At 30.4% G+C, this 21,966-nt stretch overlaps 2 protein-coding genes and 3 long non-coding RNA genes across 5 annotated transcripts; 4 read left to right on the top strand and 1 right to left on the bottom strand.

Annotated features, from left to right (window-relative positions):
• Window positions 1–100: 100 nt before the first annotated feature.
• LOC107367034 (transferrin) lies at window positions 101–21,231 on the bottom strand. Its single transcript, XM_015934697.3, has 8 exons — window positions 20,866–21,231; window positions 16,725–16,824; window positions 12,095–12,219; window positions 11,770–12,027; window positions 2,128–2,433; window positions 1,818–2,003; window positions 1,465–1,711; window positions 101–1,383 (listed from the first exon to the last, which is right to left on the bottom strand). The coding sequence occupies exons 1-8, from the start codon at window positions 20,945–20,947 to the stop codon at window positions 432–434; spliced, it is 2,256 nt and encodes a 751-aa protein (XP_015790183.2). The 5' UTR covers window positions 20,948–21,231; the 3' UTR covers window positions 101–431.
• LOC149093287 (uncharacterized) lies at window positions 6,325–8,518 on the top strand. The gene is made up of 4 exons (XR_016200097.1): window positions 6,325–6,559; window positions 6,648–7,008; window positions 7,307–7,474; window positions 7,568–8,518. It is a non-coding gene; the product is annotated as an uncharacterized LOC149093287 (long non-coding RNA).
• On the top strand, window positions 9,365–11,392 carry LOC112539361 (long chain fatty acid elongase 1). Its single transcript, XM_025161825.2, has one exon. It carries the CDS (start codon window positions 9,944–9,946, stop codon window positions 11,258–11,260), a length of 1,317 nt encoding a protein of 438 aa, XP_025017593.2. The 5' UTR covers window positions 9,365–9,943; the 3' UTR covers window positions 11,261–11,392.
• Window positions 13,067–14,808, top strand: LOC107367035 (uncharacterized). The gene is made up of 2 exons (XR_001569796.3): window positions 13,067–13,509; window positions 13,612–14,808. It is a non-coding gene; the product is annotated as an uncharacterized LOC107367035 (long non-coding RNA).
• On the top strand, window positions 18,464–20,539 carry LOC112539364 (uncharacterized). The gene is made up of 2 exons (XR_003083177.2): window positions 18,464–19,906; window positions 19,973–20,539. It is a non-coding gene; the product is annotated as an uncharacterized LOC112539364 (long non-coding RNA).
• Window positions 21,232–21,966: the final 735 nt, after the last annotated feature.

The raw sequence follows: 21,966 nt of genomic DNA, 5'->3' as shown, positions 1-21,966 counted from the left end.
TAATTATTCTTGTAATTTAAAGCTATTACTTCTTGATTATTCGTGAGTTGGCTCATATTTATATAGACTATATTAGCATCTGAAGCAGATACACAATTAGTAACGACAAAAAATAAGAGTTTATTTCAGATTTCAATAAAACGATAACAAAGAAAGCAAAAATTGGTTTGAATAGGGAAAAAATATTGATTTAGATTTTCATTTTGATTTCAGTCAACATTTTGGTAAAAAGTGTAGACAAGAAGATAAGTAAGATTGCATTTACAAAGATAATAGTAATTTCAATTGCAATTATTTACACCAATTTGTAGGAAAAGAATCCATTTTGTTCCTAATAAGTCTTTAACTCTAAATCTTCGAGTAACTCTTTGAGAAACATATTATTTCTTCCACATTCCTTCAAATTTGAAGATTTATTGGAATTTAAAAAGTCAATTCCAAGGCGCAAATATTAACCAGCTTGAAATGAATGTAAGTATATAAATAAAGAATCTATTTGAATGAGATAGCAAGATGGCTGAGTTTTCGCATGCAATTTGGTCCATGTTTTTCAATATGGGAAGAAATTGGCCCAATTCTTGGGTATAATCAGCATCTTCATCCAAAGCGACAATGGAATCAGTTGAATCGCCAAAAAGTAGATTAGATTCGCCTTCATAATGTCCAAACAATTTAAATGAGTAACGAGCTTTACCCGTAAATACCTCGGAAAGACTTGATAGGAAGGAAACAATATGTGTATAATTTTCATAATTGATGTTATTCCGTGTGACAATAAATCTTGAAGGTACTTGAGCAATGTGACATTTCTCATAATCTTTGATTGGCGCTTGTCCACCTGAAGAACAGAGCAATCGAAAATCATCTGATCGTAAACTGGTAGCCCAATATTCATTTGAATTAAATGTATGGCGGTCAGTGAAACGAAGTGGAGTTGAATGGCTGACAAAGGCCACATCACCTTTACGTTCCCCTAAACAACGGAAGGCACCTGTTTCCCCATTGTACAATTCAAGACTTGATTTCTCGCAAATATGGCCACCTTTACCATCTCCAGAGCAAAGACGACATAAGACATCGGCACCAGAAACATTAACATTATAACGATAATCACCAGCTCCAGGGACACACATAGAACGGAAAAATCTCGATACTTCTGATGAACGACTACAAGTTTCTCGAGGTATCAATCCTTGGGAAATAAGTGATCCAATTGGTGAAATCCAACCAGAAATATCTCCAAATCCTGTTGAACAAGCTGAAGCATTCGCTAAATCTTGGAGACTGTTGATTTCACTTGGAACCCGAACGACTGCCACAGCATATGAAGCAATGTTAGTACCATTCTTACGTTCTCGAGCAATTGGTTTAAGTCCTCGATATCTATTAGAAAGTGAAATATTAAAATTAATGTTCTTGGAAAAATAAATTCAACCAAGCAAATTTAAATGCTGATTAGTTTACCTTGCTGCTTTATAAAAGTCACCAGCTTCAAGACTAATTATATCAGAATTTCCTGAAGCAACTGATTTAATGCAACTTTCTAATGAATAACCAGGATTTTCACATCTAATTTCTGGAGTAATTCGTCGAGAATAAGCCACTTTTTGAAGATCTAAACATTTAAATAGTTCAGCTTGAGATGATGTACATAATCGAATGATTTTTTTATTGCATCCAGTTGAAAGGTTAATGGAATTAACATATTCACCTAGAAAAAAATGAAAAAAAACAGAAATTGAAGTTAAAAATATTTCAATAACACCATGAATCATAGTTGTTAGAAAGAGATGTAATCATGAAGTAAAATTACGCACTTAAATATTCCCCATAGGTCATTGTATCTCGTCCACCAGGTCCAACAATTTTAACAATATTTGTCACATTAACACTTGAAACGAAGACTTTATCAAACCATAAAGGAGGGAATGGACGAGTTGGAGTTACCTTATTACGGAAATGTATTTGTTCAAGAAAATTGTAAAACAATTTACGATCTTGGGCTATCAGAAATAAAAGAAATATAAATAAAGAAATGTAAATTTATATAAATATCATGTCTTTTCACCAAAAGTTCAAACTATCGATATATTGTCGTTAGTTTAAAATTTAAAAATGAATGCCAACCTCTTCTTGGATCTTGTAGTCTATCAGGTCTTATAACCCAAACGTTATTTGGTCTTTTACCCCAATCACAGGCATTATAATTAATCTTTTCCCTTGCACCATTTGGACACAAGAATTGGTATTCCTCAATCAAATCAGGTGATAATTTACCAAACAATTGAACCGTGGCTTCAATGGTTGTAAAAGCAACTTGACCTCGTCCATCGAGAAGACATTTGATTGCTCCTTCGTATCCAGCATATTCATCTGAATCGGAACAACTGAATGGATCCTTGCAGAGTTCACAAAGCTTTGGATGTTGACGTTCTGTAACAATTAAAGAAGAAGCCAAATATTAAAGATAATTCAAAAAAATCATGATTGATTTTCGACTATTCATTGTCTGATAAAACGCAACAATTTCATTTAGAGAAATGTTATTGTTAATGAAAGGATAAAACTATTTTTGATCTACTAATTAAAGTCGATTCATTCAAGATTGGCTCATAATAATGAATCAAAAAGATACAGGATAACATGGTGATGAGATGAAGAAACCGATTGACTATTTAATAGTTGATCCAAGGTTAACTGACATTAATTTGATTTGGTTGAGGCCACTTTTTACGCAGTTAAGGTTATTGGTTGTAATATTGGGAATCAATAAAAGTAACTAAGAAATAGTCTTAATTTTTAATCGTGATTCTCAATAATTTAAACATCTTTGAAAGTATCAGCAAACTTTGTATAAGGTCATCCTCTTGTTATTTTAGCACGAAATTGACATTCATTTCATCAGAATTGAATTTATCCACAGATAAGTAGATAATAATAACATGGTTCGATGAATTAGCAAAACATGTTAGGTAGGTAGATATTAAAGGATTTTGAGCAACATTTTCAGGCTTTCTTTATATTCTTGTTAATGATTATTGATGAAAAGAGTATGAATATAATACCAAGTAAATGTAAGGTTCAATCACTGTTTCATCAACTTTAATTATGAGTTGTCAATTGATGAATCAATCATTATGAACACTTTCACTTTTCTCCTTTCCTTTTGTTGTTTCGGGCTTAAGTTAATTGTTGTTATTGAAATTAATCTAAACACGTTCAAAGGCAAATGTTCAATTCCACTGTAATTTAACAATTGTAAAGTCAATCAATGATTTGATTTTGATTGGTGAAAGTAATTATAATGTTTCTTCTTGCTCCTTTCATCATGAATATTACAATTCTGGCATTTCTTTGCATATATTGTTGGCCATCATCGCAACCACCCTTTGCTTGTAAAAGATGTTTAAATTGTAATCATTACAAGATATTAACTCAAGTTAATAATAGAGATTAAATGGTTAAATCAATCAGATTACTAAATTATTTTCCAGCAAATTGTTAACAGGCAAATTCAGTTGATCAATTACGGTTGGTAACACTTTGAGTTTCCTTCAACACATTGCCCAGTTGTACCGTCATAGTTAATATTGTGTTCAATTGTTAAATATGACACAAATCTTGATTAATATGTTGGACAATCACGATAATTAACTGCAAAATCATCTTATTCAATTTGATACTTGAAAAGAGGAATGATGAAAATGACGATTACACACAAAAAAACACAGCACTTTAATTGTTCAAGTTACCAATAGGGAATTTACCAGCTGCTACAAGACAAGTCTTTCAATAGGAAAATTGAATAAATACGTTTTAAATTATCGTCATAATTGATTTTCAATCGTTGATAGCAAATTCCTTATCGAGAGAAAGATCCAAATTAAATTTAATAGTAAACTCAGAAGTTAATGATGAAACAATGATTAAAAATATGTTATAAATGTTTTACATTAAAAGTAAACATTGATGAATCAAATGTTGAAAGGCCTTAAGGGGTGATCGTTAAATCTAGACTAATTTTTATTTTGCTTTTTATCTTTTTATACAAAAATTATTCAGCTAATTGCTAATAAATTCATGGACTTATGAACAATGTTAAATGCAATTGAAAATGACACTTTTAAATTCAACCAAAAATCAACTAAATCTAATCTCAACATTATTAGCTAATGGCTAAAATCAATGATAAAAATCGACCTTTATATTGGTGAATTGGTCAATAGGAGTGAAAAGCTTACAGAAAGAGCCAACAAGTTGCTTAGTGAAGTGTGTATTGAACGTATATAACGGCCTCGGCTGTTTTCACCTTAATTTATCACAATCAAAAGACTACATTTTACCTATGAAACGTTAATGGGTTGCAATTTAATTGGTAAAGGCAACAACAATGTAATAAGAATTGGTTAATTTACAGTAAACAAGCCATTATTGGATTTACAGATCTCAGTATATGGATCAACAAGGTGACCAGGATAGGGTTTGAGTTAAAGTAAAAGGATAACCCGCACTTTAATCAAGGTTGATTGGGTGAGTCTTTTTGATTTTCCTTCATCTTCACACACTTGTTAATCAGCTATTGTTAATCAAGAAAATAGCAATTGATTAATATAATAAATAAAGTAAGACGAGCCTAAGCATAGAGACAAGGCTTAACATCAAGAGGAAAGCATCAAACTGAATGTACATTGAAATTGTTGGTATCGGTCAATATGTGTTTGAATAATGAATGACACGATTTAATTTCTGATGTTTCAATGATTAATATGTTTGAATATTTGTTAAGATCATCGACAGATAATTGCTGTCTGATTCATTGGAGGGTTAATCAAGTCAAAAGTGAACAATTGTACAAAATGGGTTTGGGTTAACATTATTTTACATTGGGTTGAGTGGTTGCTTGATTTTGTTTTCATGTTACATTGATGGTGATTACAATTAAAACCTGTTCCTTCAAATGGCACGCAATCAATTGGCATAATATTCAAATACAAATGGACATTAGTGAAGATGAAGACCTTGATGATTCTGATCAACAATTAATTTCACCATCTTCGTCTTCCCTTCAAAAGCTATTTTAGATTTGATCTTTTTCATTGCATTCAAATCAATGGTTTCAAGGTTTAAACGTATTTGTAAACTTTGTTTTTTAACACTAAATCTAAAGGCTTGAAACAATTTAATCCTAAATTATCTTTTACCTTTAAGGTTTACTAGTTATGCTAATTAGGAAAGATCATTATTTGGATATAGTCACATTGATAATCTGGTGATTACTGGATAAAAGCATTGCATTGGCCAATTAGTTTGTGTTTTTTGGTCAACAATTTTGGTTTATGGTTTTGGCAAAATTGATGAAATCAATTTTCAGGGGAAAAATTGATTAGTTTAAAAACAATCAAACGATGCTTTATAATCAAGGTTTCAATGGTCAATATACTATTGAATTTACAGAACTGTAATTAGATAGTGTTGGTAATTAAGGTGAAATAAACATCAACATTGGTAAAAATTTTAATCTGTATTAAGTTACTATTCACTTTCCTTGGGAATCAAGGTAAATAAAAATGAACCTTTTCTCAATAGTAAATGAAAACGCACACTGGTTTATGGATAGGCACAAATCTCAATATAAGAGACCAATTAACCTTGCAATTGTTTAATTGTTGACAAGTTAATCTTACTTTGTATAACTTGTGTTTAGTAATCATTTCAATTGGTAATTTGATTATTCAATTAGTCTTATTGAGTAGAATAAAAAAGCAACTAAAATTGAAAAATAGAAATTCAACAAAATCTTTGAAACTCAATAATGGCTGTAAAGATGGTGATGATGGTAAAACACACACAAAAAAGACAAATAGACGGATTAAAAGAGGTCCAAATTAGTTAAAGGTTAATAGAGGTTGATTGCTAAATTAATGAATGTGTAGGTTGATTATGATTGTAAGCCAGGAAGTTTACAGGTTAAATGTGATTTCAATTGAAAATTGAAAACAATGACGCCCTTTCATCTGCAGATCTTTTCAATGGGTAAAAGTAAAATACGTGTTACTCGTACCAAAAACAAATTTCAATAATTTCACTTATGAATGTTGATCGCTGAACCAAATATCCTTTTGACAATCTAATGACCTTTGCTGTTGATTACATCAATATCTTTACACTAATTCAAATTGTTTGCCATTAGACGAGATAAAGACTGACGAATGTAAACAAAAAAGTTGGATCACTTGGATCTAAAAGTAAAGGATTTAGTCCGACATTTGATACCGATACACAAAAATCTGATTGCTGATAAAGACAATTAGCCAATCACAGCGTGAGATTGAACAATGGTTTAAAACCATTGGTATTTTTGAATTTTAACGTTTATTTTTTACTGTTGCCGTTGCATTGATTCCTTAATTAATAAATTAGTTGGTTATAATTTTTTAGTTTCAATTTGATGATTAAATAGAAACTCAATCACTGGAATGGAATTGAACTGAATGTTAGTTTTGGAAACATGAAAACAAGGGAACCCCTTTCAATGTTCAAAGAAGCTACTAAGGATAAGGTAAGGAAACAATAGTATTGTAATTGCGTCTCATGATAATAATCAACTAACCAAAGCTTTCTTACAAATTTTTTACTTTTTTCAACAGAATTTTGTTCTATCATCAATGAATGCGTAGGATGCAGCCCACAGTTATAAGGATAATTAACATATTCATGGTGTAATCACAATAAAATCATCTAGTTACAAATCCAAAAATTTTGTATCATCTAAAGTATGGTATTATGATAGATGGTTGAGTTGGAAAATGTAAAATGATTTACTGTCTAATCAGTGGATATCACGAAAATGAAGCGCTAATTTATTGATAAGAATGGCACAATTGTGTCAATTATTTTGATTGTGTGATTCCTGCTCGATCTTTTTGAGACACTTTGCAGCTTCTACTGTAAAAGGGTCAAAAATGATTTGGTCAACCATCAATGTCACTTTTAAAGTTTAAATGAATGGTAAGTATTGTAATTAAATGTATACCAATATAATAGAGGCTGGAGAAAGTAAAGGTTACAGAATTGTTAGTTTAAGTGGTTAAATTGAGATAGTATTTTAATTGTAATTCACTCTTTCATGCTAAAAACAAATCAAAACTCTTAAGAGTTACTTAATATTTTACTTTCAATTAACTCAGCCCAACCTTGATCATGATGCTTCTTACCATCATCATGGTAATCATGAAATCAATCATTTCTCTTCTTGTTTATTACGTTGACTTACTAATCTTGTTTATTAACTTTCACTTTTTTTCAGAGGCTCTGGCTGATGGGATCTGATGTAAAACAAGCGTTGCAACTTTACCGGTCAAACTTTTAATTGTTTCAATCAAACCTGTTGATCATTAAGATAGCTCCTCAACACAGATGGCTCATTAATAATAGCTAACAAAAGATTTGCCCCGGAAGAAGGAAATAATTCTACGTAAGAAATAGCTAATAATTAATATTTAGTCATCATTAAGAAAAGACTTGCTAATTTCATAGGCAATGACATGTTTTTCATTGAAACAAACAGGTTGGTGGTTGACAATTTAAGGATGGCTTATTGATTAACTCTACAACTATCATCAACTCAACTAAAGGATCAGTTGATTATTACACAGCTGATTGTAGTTTCCTATGGATATCCATTTACTGGCAATTCAAGCATAAACATTGTGTAGGTGTTGAGAGTAACGTCATTGCATCTGATTTATTTACCCAAGACTGGAAACAAACTCTAATTCCTTGGTTTAAGATTCAAATGAATACAAGACTATCATCATTAGTGGAATTCACTTGAGTCAAAGGATTGAATCATTCCATGTTGTTCATGGCTTTCCATGGTTTATTAATAGGCAGAATATTTTACGACGAATTGATTAAATGGCTGATGATTAAAAGAACCTGAATTTATTCAAAATTATAAAAAATTACGTTCAACAAAGCTGTCAGTAATTTCAACGTGTTGACACTAAAAGTTAAAGTTTACAGCTGTTGATTTACTTGGCAATGAAAGTCGTTTTTCACCGTTCTTACTAATTATGGTGATGAGTTATAATTTAAATTCATGACCAACTTTATCCAATTTTGACTGTGTTTACTCATGATTGTCTAATGTGAAACAAATAGATGGTAAAGTTGAGCACAAAATTACGATTAACTTGAAACTATAGGATCATCAATCCATTACATGTAAGTGAACAAGGTTAACCACAAAGTAAATCACCAAAACATATAATTAAGAAACTCTTTTTGATAATCTTATTCAATGATAATGAATATGTATATGATGTACATAAGCTAATTAAACGGTCTCTTAAACACCCTAAGAAGGTAAACAAAGTCAACCAAGCATTGTCAATGAAGTTACATTAGCCTTGTTTAACCATTAATTTAATTGTATCAACTTAAGAATCACTATTGTAACCATCAATCACAAACAACCTTTAAACAATTAACAAAAAAACTTGATGTTTCTACTTTCAATTAGTTATCAATTACAAATCATTTATAAAAATATTCAAATTGTCTATCGACAAGCTCATGTAAAGAGCAACGTTTTTGCCGACCGAAAATGTTTCCTTGTTTACAGTTTCGGGTTCATAATCTGTAATTCAATTAGCATGCTGATTTAGATGAAATTCAGACCAAGTTTAGATCAAGGAATCAAACCCAAGATATTTTAGTCAAGGTAAGGTTCAACTAGCAATGTTATCTTATTGTACTTTGTTGGGGAAACGATTTGCTTTAAAAGGAATCAATTTCCATTATTTATAATGATATTGGAACGGCTTCAACCCTGTAGATTGAAAAAATTGAAAATTCTGAGCCTTATACTGTACTTGATAAGTTGTACATTGTATGTAATTCATTTCATTGATAATTTTCATTAAAAATTCACTTTCTCTCATATGACTACAGATATAACCAGAAACATTAAAAACTCAATATTTGGGTAATAAAGATGAATTATTGAGACTTAGGCAGAGTAATTAGGTGTTGCTAATAGTAATTAGATACTAAATTGCATGAGTGAGATGATGAAAATGGTGATATGTAAATGGTTCGTAGGATTGCAGATGAGTAAAGATGGCACGGTTAAACTATTCAATCTTCATGATTAATTCATTACAAATTTATCTACGACCAGTCAGAATAGGGTCGAAAAATTGTAGACTTGAAGATATTTTCTGATTAAACTTGCAATATGTTATAACATTAAAGGAATTGATCTTTAACTAATAGACATTGTAAATGTAATTGAGTTAGCTTTATAAACAAAGGCAGTCTCATTCAAATTAATCTTGTTGATTTGTTGATTTGGCAGCGATTGTTACAGACCATTAACCCCTTTTATGTGTCAATTTATTCAACATTTCCCTAAATTGTACCAAAATTAACCTAATGATTCATGAATTTCAAGTCAACTCGAGTCTATGAAAACAAGTATCAATGTAGTTTAATCAATGTTTATATGAAATTTGGGTTTAACCAATTGTTAATCAGAAGACAGCACCTTTCACTTGATTAAGGATTTATATTGGTTCACCTGTTTATCCATTTCCATCAATATCGTTCATTTTCTTCATCATCATCGTTTTACTTTTTCCTTTTCCTTTTTTCTTCATAAAATCATTATCATTGTAAAGTGAAAATAAATTTCATATCATCTTGTACATTCCTTTGAACTATTTCCACTTCGAGTCGACTTCACCTTTTGTCAGATCAATTGTCACCATTCATCAATATTGAGGAGTATTGAATAGAAACAGAAAAAGAGTCATTTTTTCATCCTTCCCCTGAACATCTACATTTCTCAAAACATTTCTATTCAAATATTGTGAATTTTTCTTTTTCATTATCACCGATAATTGAATTGCAAAAGTGTTGACATTCAATTATATTTAAAATGGAAGCTGTAGTTGAAAATGTCGCTCAAAATGTCGTGGAAAATGTTGTTCAAGACAATTTGGCAGGTCAATTCAATCCAGAGCCAGTTGTAGACCACCAAATTGGTGAGCAAGCCGCTCAACAAACCTTTGAAACTTTTTCCGAGGTTCAGTCCAACATTCAACCCGAGATGGTTCCCCAAGTTGAAGAGGTTGTAAACCAAGCTGTAAACCAGGAGACGTTTGTAACCGAAGTGGCATCCCAGGCTACAAGTGAAGCAGTCACCGAAGCTGTTACCTTTGTTGAAAGTGTAACAGAAAGAGTAGATCCACCAATAGTCGAGAATGTAGTTGAGACCATTGTCTCAGAATCTGCACCAATCATTGAGACTGTAAGTGAAACCTTTGAAACTCCTGAAGCTCCAGTTGTAATGGTTGAATCTCAAGTGCCTGAGACTGTTTCCGAGATGGTAAGTGAGGTTGTTACCGAAGCTCAGACTGAAGTTACAACTTTATTTACGGAAGATGAAAGCTCCATTAAGTCATCTTTAATATCCAAAGTCTCAACAACTGATTACATCCAATGGGCCCAAGAAACCCATCTAATTATGACCATTTCAATATCCATGGTCTACCTGTTTATAATCTTATTAATCCGCCGATTGCTCTCCAAGCGATCACCTTTCCATCTAAGATCACTTATGTTCTTATGGAATCTCATTCGAGTTGTCCTCCACATAGCTCAAACAGTTACATTGGTTCGACTATTAGCTCCGGTTATTAAACAGGAATCAAGTCATATTTCAAAGCTCCTCTGTCATACACCAGTTAATGGACCATTTGGAGACAAATTGGAAACCATTCTTTTCTGGGTTCATATATTCACTTTTGTTAAATTGATTGAATTTGTTGACACTCTTTTCGTGGTTCTTCGCAAGCAACAATTAACCTTATCCCACATCTATTACCGTATCACAACATTAATTTACGCTTTCTACATTTTTGGTAGCAAATTTGTTCCCAGTTATTATCCGCTTATGGTTCTGATTCATGTAACCTATCTGAGTATCATGTCATTCTATTATTTGGTTCGATCTCGATCCATTCTTGCTCCAAAATGGATAATTTACACTCTTAATCTAATCTCTTTAATCAAAGCCGCTGGATTATCTGGAATCTTGAGTTTCTCCTTATATCAACATCTTTACAAAGAGCCTTGTTCGCCTTCAATGTCAACAGATGTCTTCGGCCTATTCATTGTTGGTACAAATACAATCTTATTTATCAACTATTTACGGTCAACAATTACAAAACCAAAAACAATTAAATTACTTTGAAACTGAAACAAGGTGATTTTCGTTGACCAAAGCAAAAGATTGTTACCAAAATAGAAAGGGTTTTAAAGATTGGGTTCACAAGAATGAATAAAATAGAAATGAATAAATTTGAATAAAAAAATTATTGGAAAATATTTGTCTTGCTTTCAATTAAATTAAATGGTGCAACTGAGTTTAAAATCTTGTTTCAAAGCTCAGGATGAAAGTAACACTAAACTCATAAACACATTAAAATATTAACCATGTTAATTTCAAGTGAACAGATAATCTAGTGGCAGTACATTGATTTACTTTTAATTTTGAACCAACAACCAAACTGTATTGAGCTTTTGAAGACAACAATTAACCAAATCACATTCACAATGACAAAAGTGAAATATTTTTGGATCCTTTCATCAAACGACAAACCAGTTTTGAGTTAACTCGTCACAACTATTGTAATCAAGAGTTAACTAAACTGATCCTTTTTGTTTAACAACAATTGTAGTTTAGAGTTAAATTTGACTCACTTAAGTGTTTATCAACAAGTGGATCTTTAGACCATCGACCTGGAAGGCAACTTTGACTGAAAAAATTGGAAGCCGTGTGAAGTAAACTTCGACAATCTTGTTGTATTACTCTTTCAGAGATCAACTGTCCCATCGGCATGTACCAACCAGCATTCCGTCCATAACCAGTGTGACAAGATTTTTTACCTTTCAAATCATTTATCGAGGAAATGTCTGAACTCTTAGGTATAAGGACAGCTGCTCGATACCTGAAACGTCCTGAAAACACACAAATAAAGACATAATTAGTTGCAATGAAAAGGTACAAAAATTATCGATTAATTACTTCGCTCATATTCTTCCATCAAAAAAGGTTCAAGTCCAAATATCGATCCAGCCAGGTAAAGATCCTCTGGATCAACATTCATAGTGTCGGCTTCACCTCGAGCAATTGTTCCCATGCAAGCAAACCTGTAAAATGGAAAGCATAAGATTAATGTTCAAGTTTCAACAAATCAATTTTGAATTATGTTCTGGATCTCTGAACCTCATGTTTTCATCTTCAAGCTGATAATCATTTTCAAAGATAACCATGATCATCCAATCGCTCACGTATGAGTTGAAATAATTATACAGCAACCACGCAAAAAGACTTTTATTTTTGTATCAATTTGAGATTTGTTTTTTATCTCATCTTTTTTGCTCTCAGTTTATTATTTTGGTGATGAGCCTCCTTGCTCAGGTAGGCAGTTGAATTCATGTGTTAAACCCTTATAATGACAAAAGAAAGTGAAATGAAAAAGGTAAAACCAGTTGTAAAATGAAAAGCTGAAATTCATGAAGAAAACAAATGAGACTCGTCCAGGAATCAGCTTTTATGTAATAAACTCAAATGAACATTTAGAAATGACTTTTTAGCCTGACTTTCTTCTCTGTATTTTAATATCATTTTAGTTTTGCTTTTCATGAAATCAATTTTCAAATTCAATCAGATTTCTATTCCAATGTATTTTCTTGAAAATCGTGCAACTCTTTCAATATTAACCGTGATAATAGTAAAAACGTTCAGCACCTTATTTCAATCTAATGAACAAGGTTACTTTGGTTATACATTTTGCTTTACCTTTCCTTTTATTTCAACTTGAAAGTAAATTGAAATTCCTATATAATCTACGCAACTTGATTCATTAATAAATTGTTCAGGAAAACACTTAACAATTAGGATCAAAATTTACTCTAAATAATGAAATGCTTTTTACACGATTGAAACATTTTTAATATAGCAATGGTCCACAATCAGATGCAAGGCAAAGTGCATTAACTGCTACCTCTTTGTTTAGCGTTTTTGTTTATTTTGCTTTTGTTTGTTAATTAATCTATGAATTATATTGTTAATTTGTTAATTTGTTAATTTATTCTCTTATTTTTAACCTGAACAGATTTGGAAATGAAAGAAATTGAAGCAAAATTGAGGGAAAAAACGAATGAAATATATTTTCAAGTTTAATTGCCAATGACTGTTAATACCAAAGCCAAGGACGCAATGGAAATCACGAGGCTCAGATTGCCCTGAATCCTGAGAAGCTCAACATTTTTCAGCTGTTATTGATTACGGAAGCATCTTTAATGGAGAAACACTTTCACCTAGTCACACCAATCGGTTGTACCATGAAATTTTAATCCTAACCAATCCATCAAAAAAGCTCAATTATTGTTAAATAATAATGAAACCTGTAAGACCTGCTATAGGATTTGCATTTGGTAAGTAAAACATTGAAAAGCTGCTGAAGGTAAAACCATTGATTTTAATGATTGAATTTTTAGTTTGATAATTAACTAAACATAATTTTTTTAACTATCTAGTTGATGTCTAATGTTCAATTGAAATGGGAAACAGGAACAAAATGATTAAGGTCAACGAAAGTCGAGTTTTAATGGCAGCTTGGATTAGAAGTAAAAAGCAACTTCTCATGACAATGGTTATAATTGTAGATCATGAATCATGATCATCAACTCTGTGGAAGAAAAGTGCGTCATAAAAGGAACCAAACAACACCATTAATGTATCATCACCAGAACCATCAGAATAATCATCGGAATATCTATTGTAAACGTTGCTGTTGTAGGTAACTGTCATTGATGATGTGTAAGCCTTATTTATACACCTAAATTTTTGATCAACTCATCGTCATCTCTAATTTACATGATTGTCAAAAGGAAACAACAATTAGCTAATGAAGACTGTTATAAAGAAATGCTGAGAAACATCATTTAACGAAATAATGATGAGCCTTAAAAGCCTTGGTTTTTCGTTTCCACTTGACTTAGGCCTAACTCAATACAAACAGTGTTAACCTTGTTTCCTCGTAACACATTTGTTCCTACATTTACAAAGCCCAATGTTGCTACCAAGTTTAATTGTTCAACAATCTAACTATTATTGTTTTACAATATATTAATAATACATCAAATGCCCTGCGGATGGTTACATGAAAAAAACAAAGGATGGTCACCAAGTCAGCTTCATCTTAACTCATCTCATTACCTCTATCATTGTAAATTATCAGCAATACAACAGAAGCTTGCTCATAAACCTGAAAATAAAATCCATAAACATGATAATAGTTTATGATCAGTATTTTATATATTATTTAACAATCATAATATTGAGGTGGTTTCATTTCTGTCTGTGTGGTTACATATTAAATGTAAATTTAAGCATTTCTGAAGCCTCCAGGTAATCATTTGATTACAAAGCTTTATAGCTTCTCATTTCATATTCAAAGGATAGATTTAGAGTGCAACGTTTGAACATTGATTGACCAGTTTGCCTAATTGTTACCATCAACAGTAAAACCAATAAAATCTCATTTACATCAACAATTAATGGCTACAAGGCTAACTAATCTTGTTAACATTAATACAAAAATCAATGGATTCGCAATTGATTCCAATCAATAACAACAATTGAAACTAATACAACCTTCCTTTGTATCAATACAATTGACATTCATCGTCTTTATTTACTATTTTTATTAAATCTATTATTTACTCCTTTAATCATCATTACAATAAACTGTTAAGATTGAATTGAAAATAATATCAATGAAATTGCGAGTTAAACATTGTTCCTTATCAATACAAATAAATACCGTTTCAATTGAATCAAATTGATAAATATAAATTGTTAGACAATTTATTTCCACTATTTTTCAATAAATGATGAGTTAATGATTGAATTTTGATGGCAAATCAAAGGTAAGTTAAACCTTGAAATGTTGAACAATTTTTTTGGTAAATTTTCATACTTTTATGTTAATTGATTAACAAGCTTGATCACCCACTTTAAAATTGTAATTAAAAATGAATCGACATCAAGAATAATTAATTTCATTGATGATTCGATGAAGAAGTCAAAATGATTAAGATAAATGTAAACGATTTGTAAGTGAAATGCAATTAATTTTCAAGTTGATTTGTCAGTAAATACATTGAAAGTTGAAATAAAGTTATCACTTTTTTTGCAACAATTTATTGATCGTTAACAATCAACTGATAGCTTTCATTGAAACTTATTGACCGAGAAAATAAAAAGTCTCATTAGGATTGAATAAGCATTATTAATGATCATCAAGTAAACTCAGTGAAATATAATTGTAAATAAGATTGTAATATGATTGTAATATGATTGTTTCTGGTTAATCACAATCATCTTTTGCCTGCTGATTTAAGCGTCACTTCATCAAACTGATTAATGATCAACTGCAACAATCAACAGCTTCGATTAACATTGAAAATTGTCTGAAAATATCAACTAATACTTTCCATGTTTAATCAGTTTATACTCATTGAATTTTTGTCTATTATTGAATCAGGCTTCATTGATTGTTATTTTCAGGTGCAAATTAAATTAACACTTAATCGTGAATCATTTGATTATAAATTATCTAAATGAATGGCAACTTGGATGCATTTTTATGTGAAACTCAAAAGCCTTTTCCTGTTAATTGATTGTTGATTGTTTCCATTGAATTAAATATATTTTTATACCAAACTAATCAACTTGCAATAATTAACCTAAAAATGGAGTGAAAAAGCTGCTAATTTGTTTGTTAATTTACCAATTTTAATTATTTTGTTCAATTTAAAGGAAATTCAAATTTCCCTCCAAATCATTTCTTTTTGCTGCATCATTCAACTTGTAAACAAAGTGTTAACTTTGATCATGATTATTCATCTCATTGTTTTAAATATCGTTGCTATCATCAAAGATTTAATAGACATTTATTACAATTTTGCTTCTTTTAATTCATTAATATATCTAATTATAGTCAACAAATGCTACAAGGTTACAATGGTTACAATTAGTTGATTATATCCAAATCTATGTTCACCTTTTGTAAGCAAGCTTCTTTTACTTCCTAACAATCATTATTTTGTATGAAATACGGATCATTTTGAATGATTGGACTCGCTAAATGGACTTTTGATTGCTGTACAATCACTAAATTATTTATAATGTTGTTTAGTTGTGATTAAAAAAACCTTGCTAACTGTGATTTGTTCAATCAATGTAAAGCTCAACAAGTGGACTGCAAGGTTTTTTTTCAATGTGTTTACACTGGATTCCTTTGCAACATGAGTTAAATGTTCTCAAACTGTTCATTTAATTACTACCAACCAATCAACATTAATATACTGACCAGAGAATCTATCAAATCACCTTCATCATCTAAAATTAATACCACCTCAAACCTCCCTTTTATCCACCTTTATTTTCACCTTTCAAATGAATCTTGATCATCCACCACCGTCAATAATACAAACAAACAGGGCTTCTGTAATATCATTAAGCTTGTCATTTTGATATGAATACATTAAGGATAATTATGTTGATAATCATGTTGATTCATGATGATTAATTCAGTGAAATTTGTTAAATGGTAATGATAGTTAAAGGCACAATCGTGACTTACTTGTCTTTAGCTGAAATACAAGTTATCAGACCTGGAAAAAGATTAGCCATTGTATGACATTCATTGATTAAATCCTCTGGAACACATAATAGGATGTTTGCTATACAATTGTAATAAAAAAAATATAATTATAAATGATTAATTGTTGGGCAAAAAGTAAAGTTAATTTGTCATTTTGGGCTTTAACCAATGAAAGGTAAATCTCTTGGTTTATTTAAAATCAAGGTTACAACAGTTCTTGGTTTACCCAAATTGGGTTAAACCGGTTTAACATAATCACATGTATTACAAAAATATAATTGATAAACACAATTCAGCAATTGAACCAGGAACGATTGAACTTCATCGTTTCTTCTCACCACAATTAAATCCATTATAAACACAATCATTGACCCATCATTTTAACATATCAATTGACTATCAACTACATTACACCAATGACACCAAATCATGATCAATATCCGAGTAACAATTAAAACTTATACCAACCTTTTCTCATCAATTAATCTTCATTCAATTGTGTTACAACTTGAATCTACTGTGAAACCAAATAATCAATTGAATGTAGAATGTAATAAAAAAAAAGTTTAATTGTTTCTCAGCTAATTTTTTTTAATTTTTACCTATTTCTTTTGACCATTTAGTGAATCAAATTTGATTGACAAATACTGTTAACTGTGCAAAGTCAGTTCACATTTCAATGTGAATATGATCTTGACCTGAATGAAGAGCCAGGTAATCCATAAAACAGCATCAGGTAAAGTGAAGGATCAAAAACAATGATTAGTAAATTGTACATGATTACAGTTGTTAATGTTAACCATAAATGTTTATTGACAACAGAAAAATGAATCATATTAATATTAATGGTTGAAATGAATGGACATTTAACAAATGTCTTAAATGCATTATTTCGTGTTCAATTCATTAAAATGTGTCCTCTAATCAAACATGGCTACTTGAAGGGACAAAAATCAAAATGGACAATTGGACATTGACTTTTAATAGCTTATATTAATTTAGTAAATTATTTGCGTGACCAGTAAATATTGTAAAATGTTAACTACTCTGGTTAAGGAAAGGTTTACATTGAGATTTCAACAGAATCATGGTTAAACTAGTTTCCTCTTGTTTCTCACAATTAACTAAGGCAACAAACAATTACCTTCATCTCATCCTCATCTGAATCTTGATAACACTAGGTGCACCTTGAAATTAAATCAGATGAACAATTGAAGTGCGAAAAGAAGCTTCATTTTGGTTATCAACCTTTTAACATTAACCTCACTTTCATTCCTCATTTGGATCAATTTCTTTGTGTTGATAAACAATAGATTATTCAATGTTAATTGTTGTTAATAAACATGAAGGGTTTGATAATATATTGGAACCATGTTAATCCGTAAATCAGTTTCTCATTCAATTTTCATTTCACTTTTACCAGAATTGATCAGCTTTAATCGGTTCATTGGTTTATTCAAAAATCAGAAGCTCAACCATAATCATCGTCTTTTCATTGAAACATCTCATGATTTTCATGAAACCTTTTTCATCTTCTCTTTTTTCTTCAATCAAAATTTTGCTCAGAACTTCATCTTGACGATTTTTAGCCATTTTTTTTTGGTTTTGTTTTGTTTTTTCACGCCAATTTTCAATTGATTGAAATTGGCATTTCAAGGATTCCATCTCAGCGTCTTCAAGGGCTCCATCATCTTCATGATAATCTTCATTTTTACTTCAACTGTGATGATTGGTGAAACTTGCTATTAGATATTATTTGTGATATTAAACTGTATTATCAATGTTTTTGTTTAACAATTGAAGGTTAACTGGAAATTTAATTTAAACACAAATCATCAAATTTGGTTATTTAATAATCGTAACACCGAGTAAAGGTAACAACTTGTTTCATTGACAAACCTTATTCTTGTGTGTCAATTGTGTTACTTGGTTGGTTAATTATATTAATTGTGGTTCAATTGACTGACCTGGAGTCACCTAGAGTCACGTTAGATTGTTGACTGATTAATTGCCACAAATTTCAATTGCTATTACCCATATCATCTTAAATTGTTAAAAGTAAACTTGATTTGATTTGGGCTTGTCTTGCATGGGTTTATCATGCTTTTGTTGGGTTCAACCTTTTATAACTCATCAACACATGCAACCAACCAATTCAGATACATTCACTAACCAACAACATTTAAATTTTTCTAATTAAATTGTCCATTTTTCCTCTTAGTCAACAATCACTATTAACTAATACTAAACCATTTAAACATCAAAATTTACAGTTTATGTTTTCTTGCTTTTTTCAATCATTAGCTTGAAAAATTATGATTACATCTTAATTGTACTATCTAATTAGTATTCCTAACTATTCAATGGGGTTTCATCGTTTTTGTTAATTTTTTTTCTTCATTTTAAATTATCCTTTCTGTTAATTTTATTTACAGCTAATTATGTTACCTGAATGTAAGACCATTTTCTAGGAGAAGAAAAAATCTGGTCAAGATTTTAATTTTAACTATGCAAATATATCTTTATCGACCCTGAAATTATGTTGAAAATGGTTTTTGATTCACAAAATAATCAAACTTACCTTTGAAAGCATCTCAAAATTCCAGATGATTAAGATCAAACAATGAAAGTAAATTAAGGTTTGGTTTTGATCTGAAGCAAAAAAAAATGGTTGCGTTTTATAATTTTCAAGAGCGAACCACATTTTAAACTGAAGTAAACATTTAATATTTGAATTATTAAATTACAGTTGATCAACAAGAGTTAATTAATCCTGGACTTATTAACAACACAATAAAATTACAAAGTATCACAAAATCAGTAAACAAACAACAGGTTAAACCTTGTAAACAAGATTCAAAAATTAACGGGTAAAATTAAAATGGTAAACAAGAGACTTTGGATCAAGATATGCAATCCCGATAGGATTCAAATCGAAGGCGATTGATGAGTAAAGGATCATTTTCAGTTTCATTATTATTTTAACGTATCTGACCTTCTTTAATCTTAATTATCAATTGTTTCAATCATAATTGGCAGTATTATCAGCAACAAAAGCTACAGTGAAAGATCTTTCGTCTGTTTATTGAAACATATTCTTGGATAAATCTGGACTAACATGTTTCTGGAGTAACCAGCTCATGGCCCTTTTTTTGTTACATGTGAGTTACATTGATATGAGAAATATATTGATTTTGATTGAATTTTTTATTTTTATTTGAATCTAGGAATGAACCTTGAATGGTTTTAACCATCTAATTGAAATGTCTTATTAATTTGGAAACAGGGACCATGATAAAAACAAAGGAATCAGATGATTAATGGAAGCGCATTTGATCATTAGAAAGGAAGAGAAAAGTCAAAGGAAGCCAGGAAAATGGTTAATCATTCATCTTTTTTATCTCTAGCCTTCCGGGCTTAAACCTGTCAACAATCAAAAGTGATTTGGAAAGTATAGTTTTGCTGTTTATAATGATTAGTTTGATCAAGAACATATTATTGTCAATCTAATGTCAACTTTACTTTTGACAGTGAATCAGATTGACAGAGATAACTTTTTCTCTTAAATAAGGATCTTTGGAGATGATTTCATACTATTTTGTTAACATTGAATTTGTTGGATAACAAGTAAATTCTTGGTTCTGGTCCGGCAATTCAGCTAATTGTATATTATCAAGTTAGCGTAATTATTCACAATTTGTCAACATAACCATGTTTTGCTGTTTTGGCTAACCATTCATCAATCATAAGTGTGTTATAATAAATTGTCACTTCAAGTTGACTTATTCAATTTTAATGTTTACTTTACTGAAAATTGAAAGTTAATTGACGTGATTGAGATTTAATTGTTCAGAAGTGATCATGATTTCGTTGGTCATCGGCAATTGATTTAGGTAAACAATGGAAATGAATTGTTTTAATTGTAACTTTGATAAGGTCGAAAAGTTTGCCTGAAGTGTTTTCCGTTTCAAAAAAGTAGAAAGAAATGTTAGATTATCTGACCACAAACATTTGAGCTTGATTTTGCATAACTAACAATGAAAGTCTATGGGTAATCAGCATTCCTCACTTTTTTTAAACGAAATAACAATTGAAAAGTTCAAAAAATTTGATTACTTACTTTTTTGTGTATTCACAGATGCTATGAGTAGAAGGAACCAGAAAAGAGGGAAAGCTCGTTTGTACACATTCGTATCCATCATTGAGCTCCAATGCTTCGGATAAATCAAATCAACTAAATAGTTGATTGATGTTTAATCAAAATAGTCTTTTGATTTGAAAACAAAAAAGCGCCAATGTAAAAGTTGCCAGCAAAAAACTTCGAAGTGGATGAAAAGATTTCTCTAAAACTTTTAACTTTACTTTACCAAGTTGGATTAATGTTGATTAAATTTAGTCCAATGAGTTGTTTATATCACAAAATCACAAAAACTGTATTCACATGGAAACTGGTCAGCAAGACTTGATCAAGTTTCCTCACCAATTTTCAAAGTGGTTATTAAAAGGTATTAGTGAAAAGTACGTGAGTCTTTTATCTGTTTAGAGAGAGAATAGCGAATCTCGTATTATTTAAACGCATCACTGAAAAAAGAAACCACCTTATCACGCCCATCCTTCCGTCAGAATTATCATTACAATTAGCTTTGGTTATTTTTTGGTTAAAAAGTTGTTTTGGTTTTCGTATTTTCTTCGAGGTTCAAATAGTGTCGCCATCTTTTTACTTTTTTCCAAACCACTTCCTCAATTTTTTATAAAAATTAACATGTTTTGTTGAAATGTTGCTCTAATCAACTTTCATGTTGAACATTCTTTAAATAGAAATGTATTTTGATGACTTTAATAGGGGAAACAATTGATGCTTGTATTGATTGGTGGTTTTTAATCACAATAAATGATAATGTAAAAATGATTGACTAATCATAGATCGTCTAAATCATGCAATCAAAGTGTTTAACGTGAAATAATTTGTGGCTCTACAATCAAACTTGATTCTTGGAGAGTTTTTATGAGACAAAAATGTCTACCGAAATCATACCTTTTAAGGTACTATGTTAATTATTTTTTGATCATTTCTCTTATCAAAATTCCCAATGGATCAAGTTTGATTGTGTGCGATAAGTTGAATTATTTTACGCTAATCTCATTTTCTTTGGCTGTATTTAAGGTTTGACTTCCCTCTAATTACATTTATAGTCTTTTCTTCAGCAACTCTTCATTGTTC

This window comes from Tetranychus urticae, chromosome 3 (genome assembly GCF_039701765.1).
Source record: "Tetranychus urticae isolate SD_2017Ah chromosome 3, NJAU_TeUrti_SD_1.0, whole genome shotgun sequence".
In the NCBI taxonomy this organism is placed as follows: Eukaryota; Metazoa; Arthropoda; class Arachnida; order Trombidiformes; family Tetranychidae; genus Tetranychus; species Tetranychus urticae.
The sequence above is the reverse complement of the archived record's forward strand: the minus strand, read 5'-3'. Positions and strand labels throughout refer to the sequence as shown.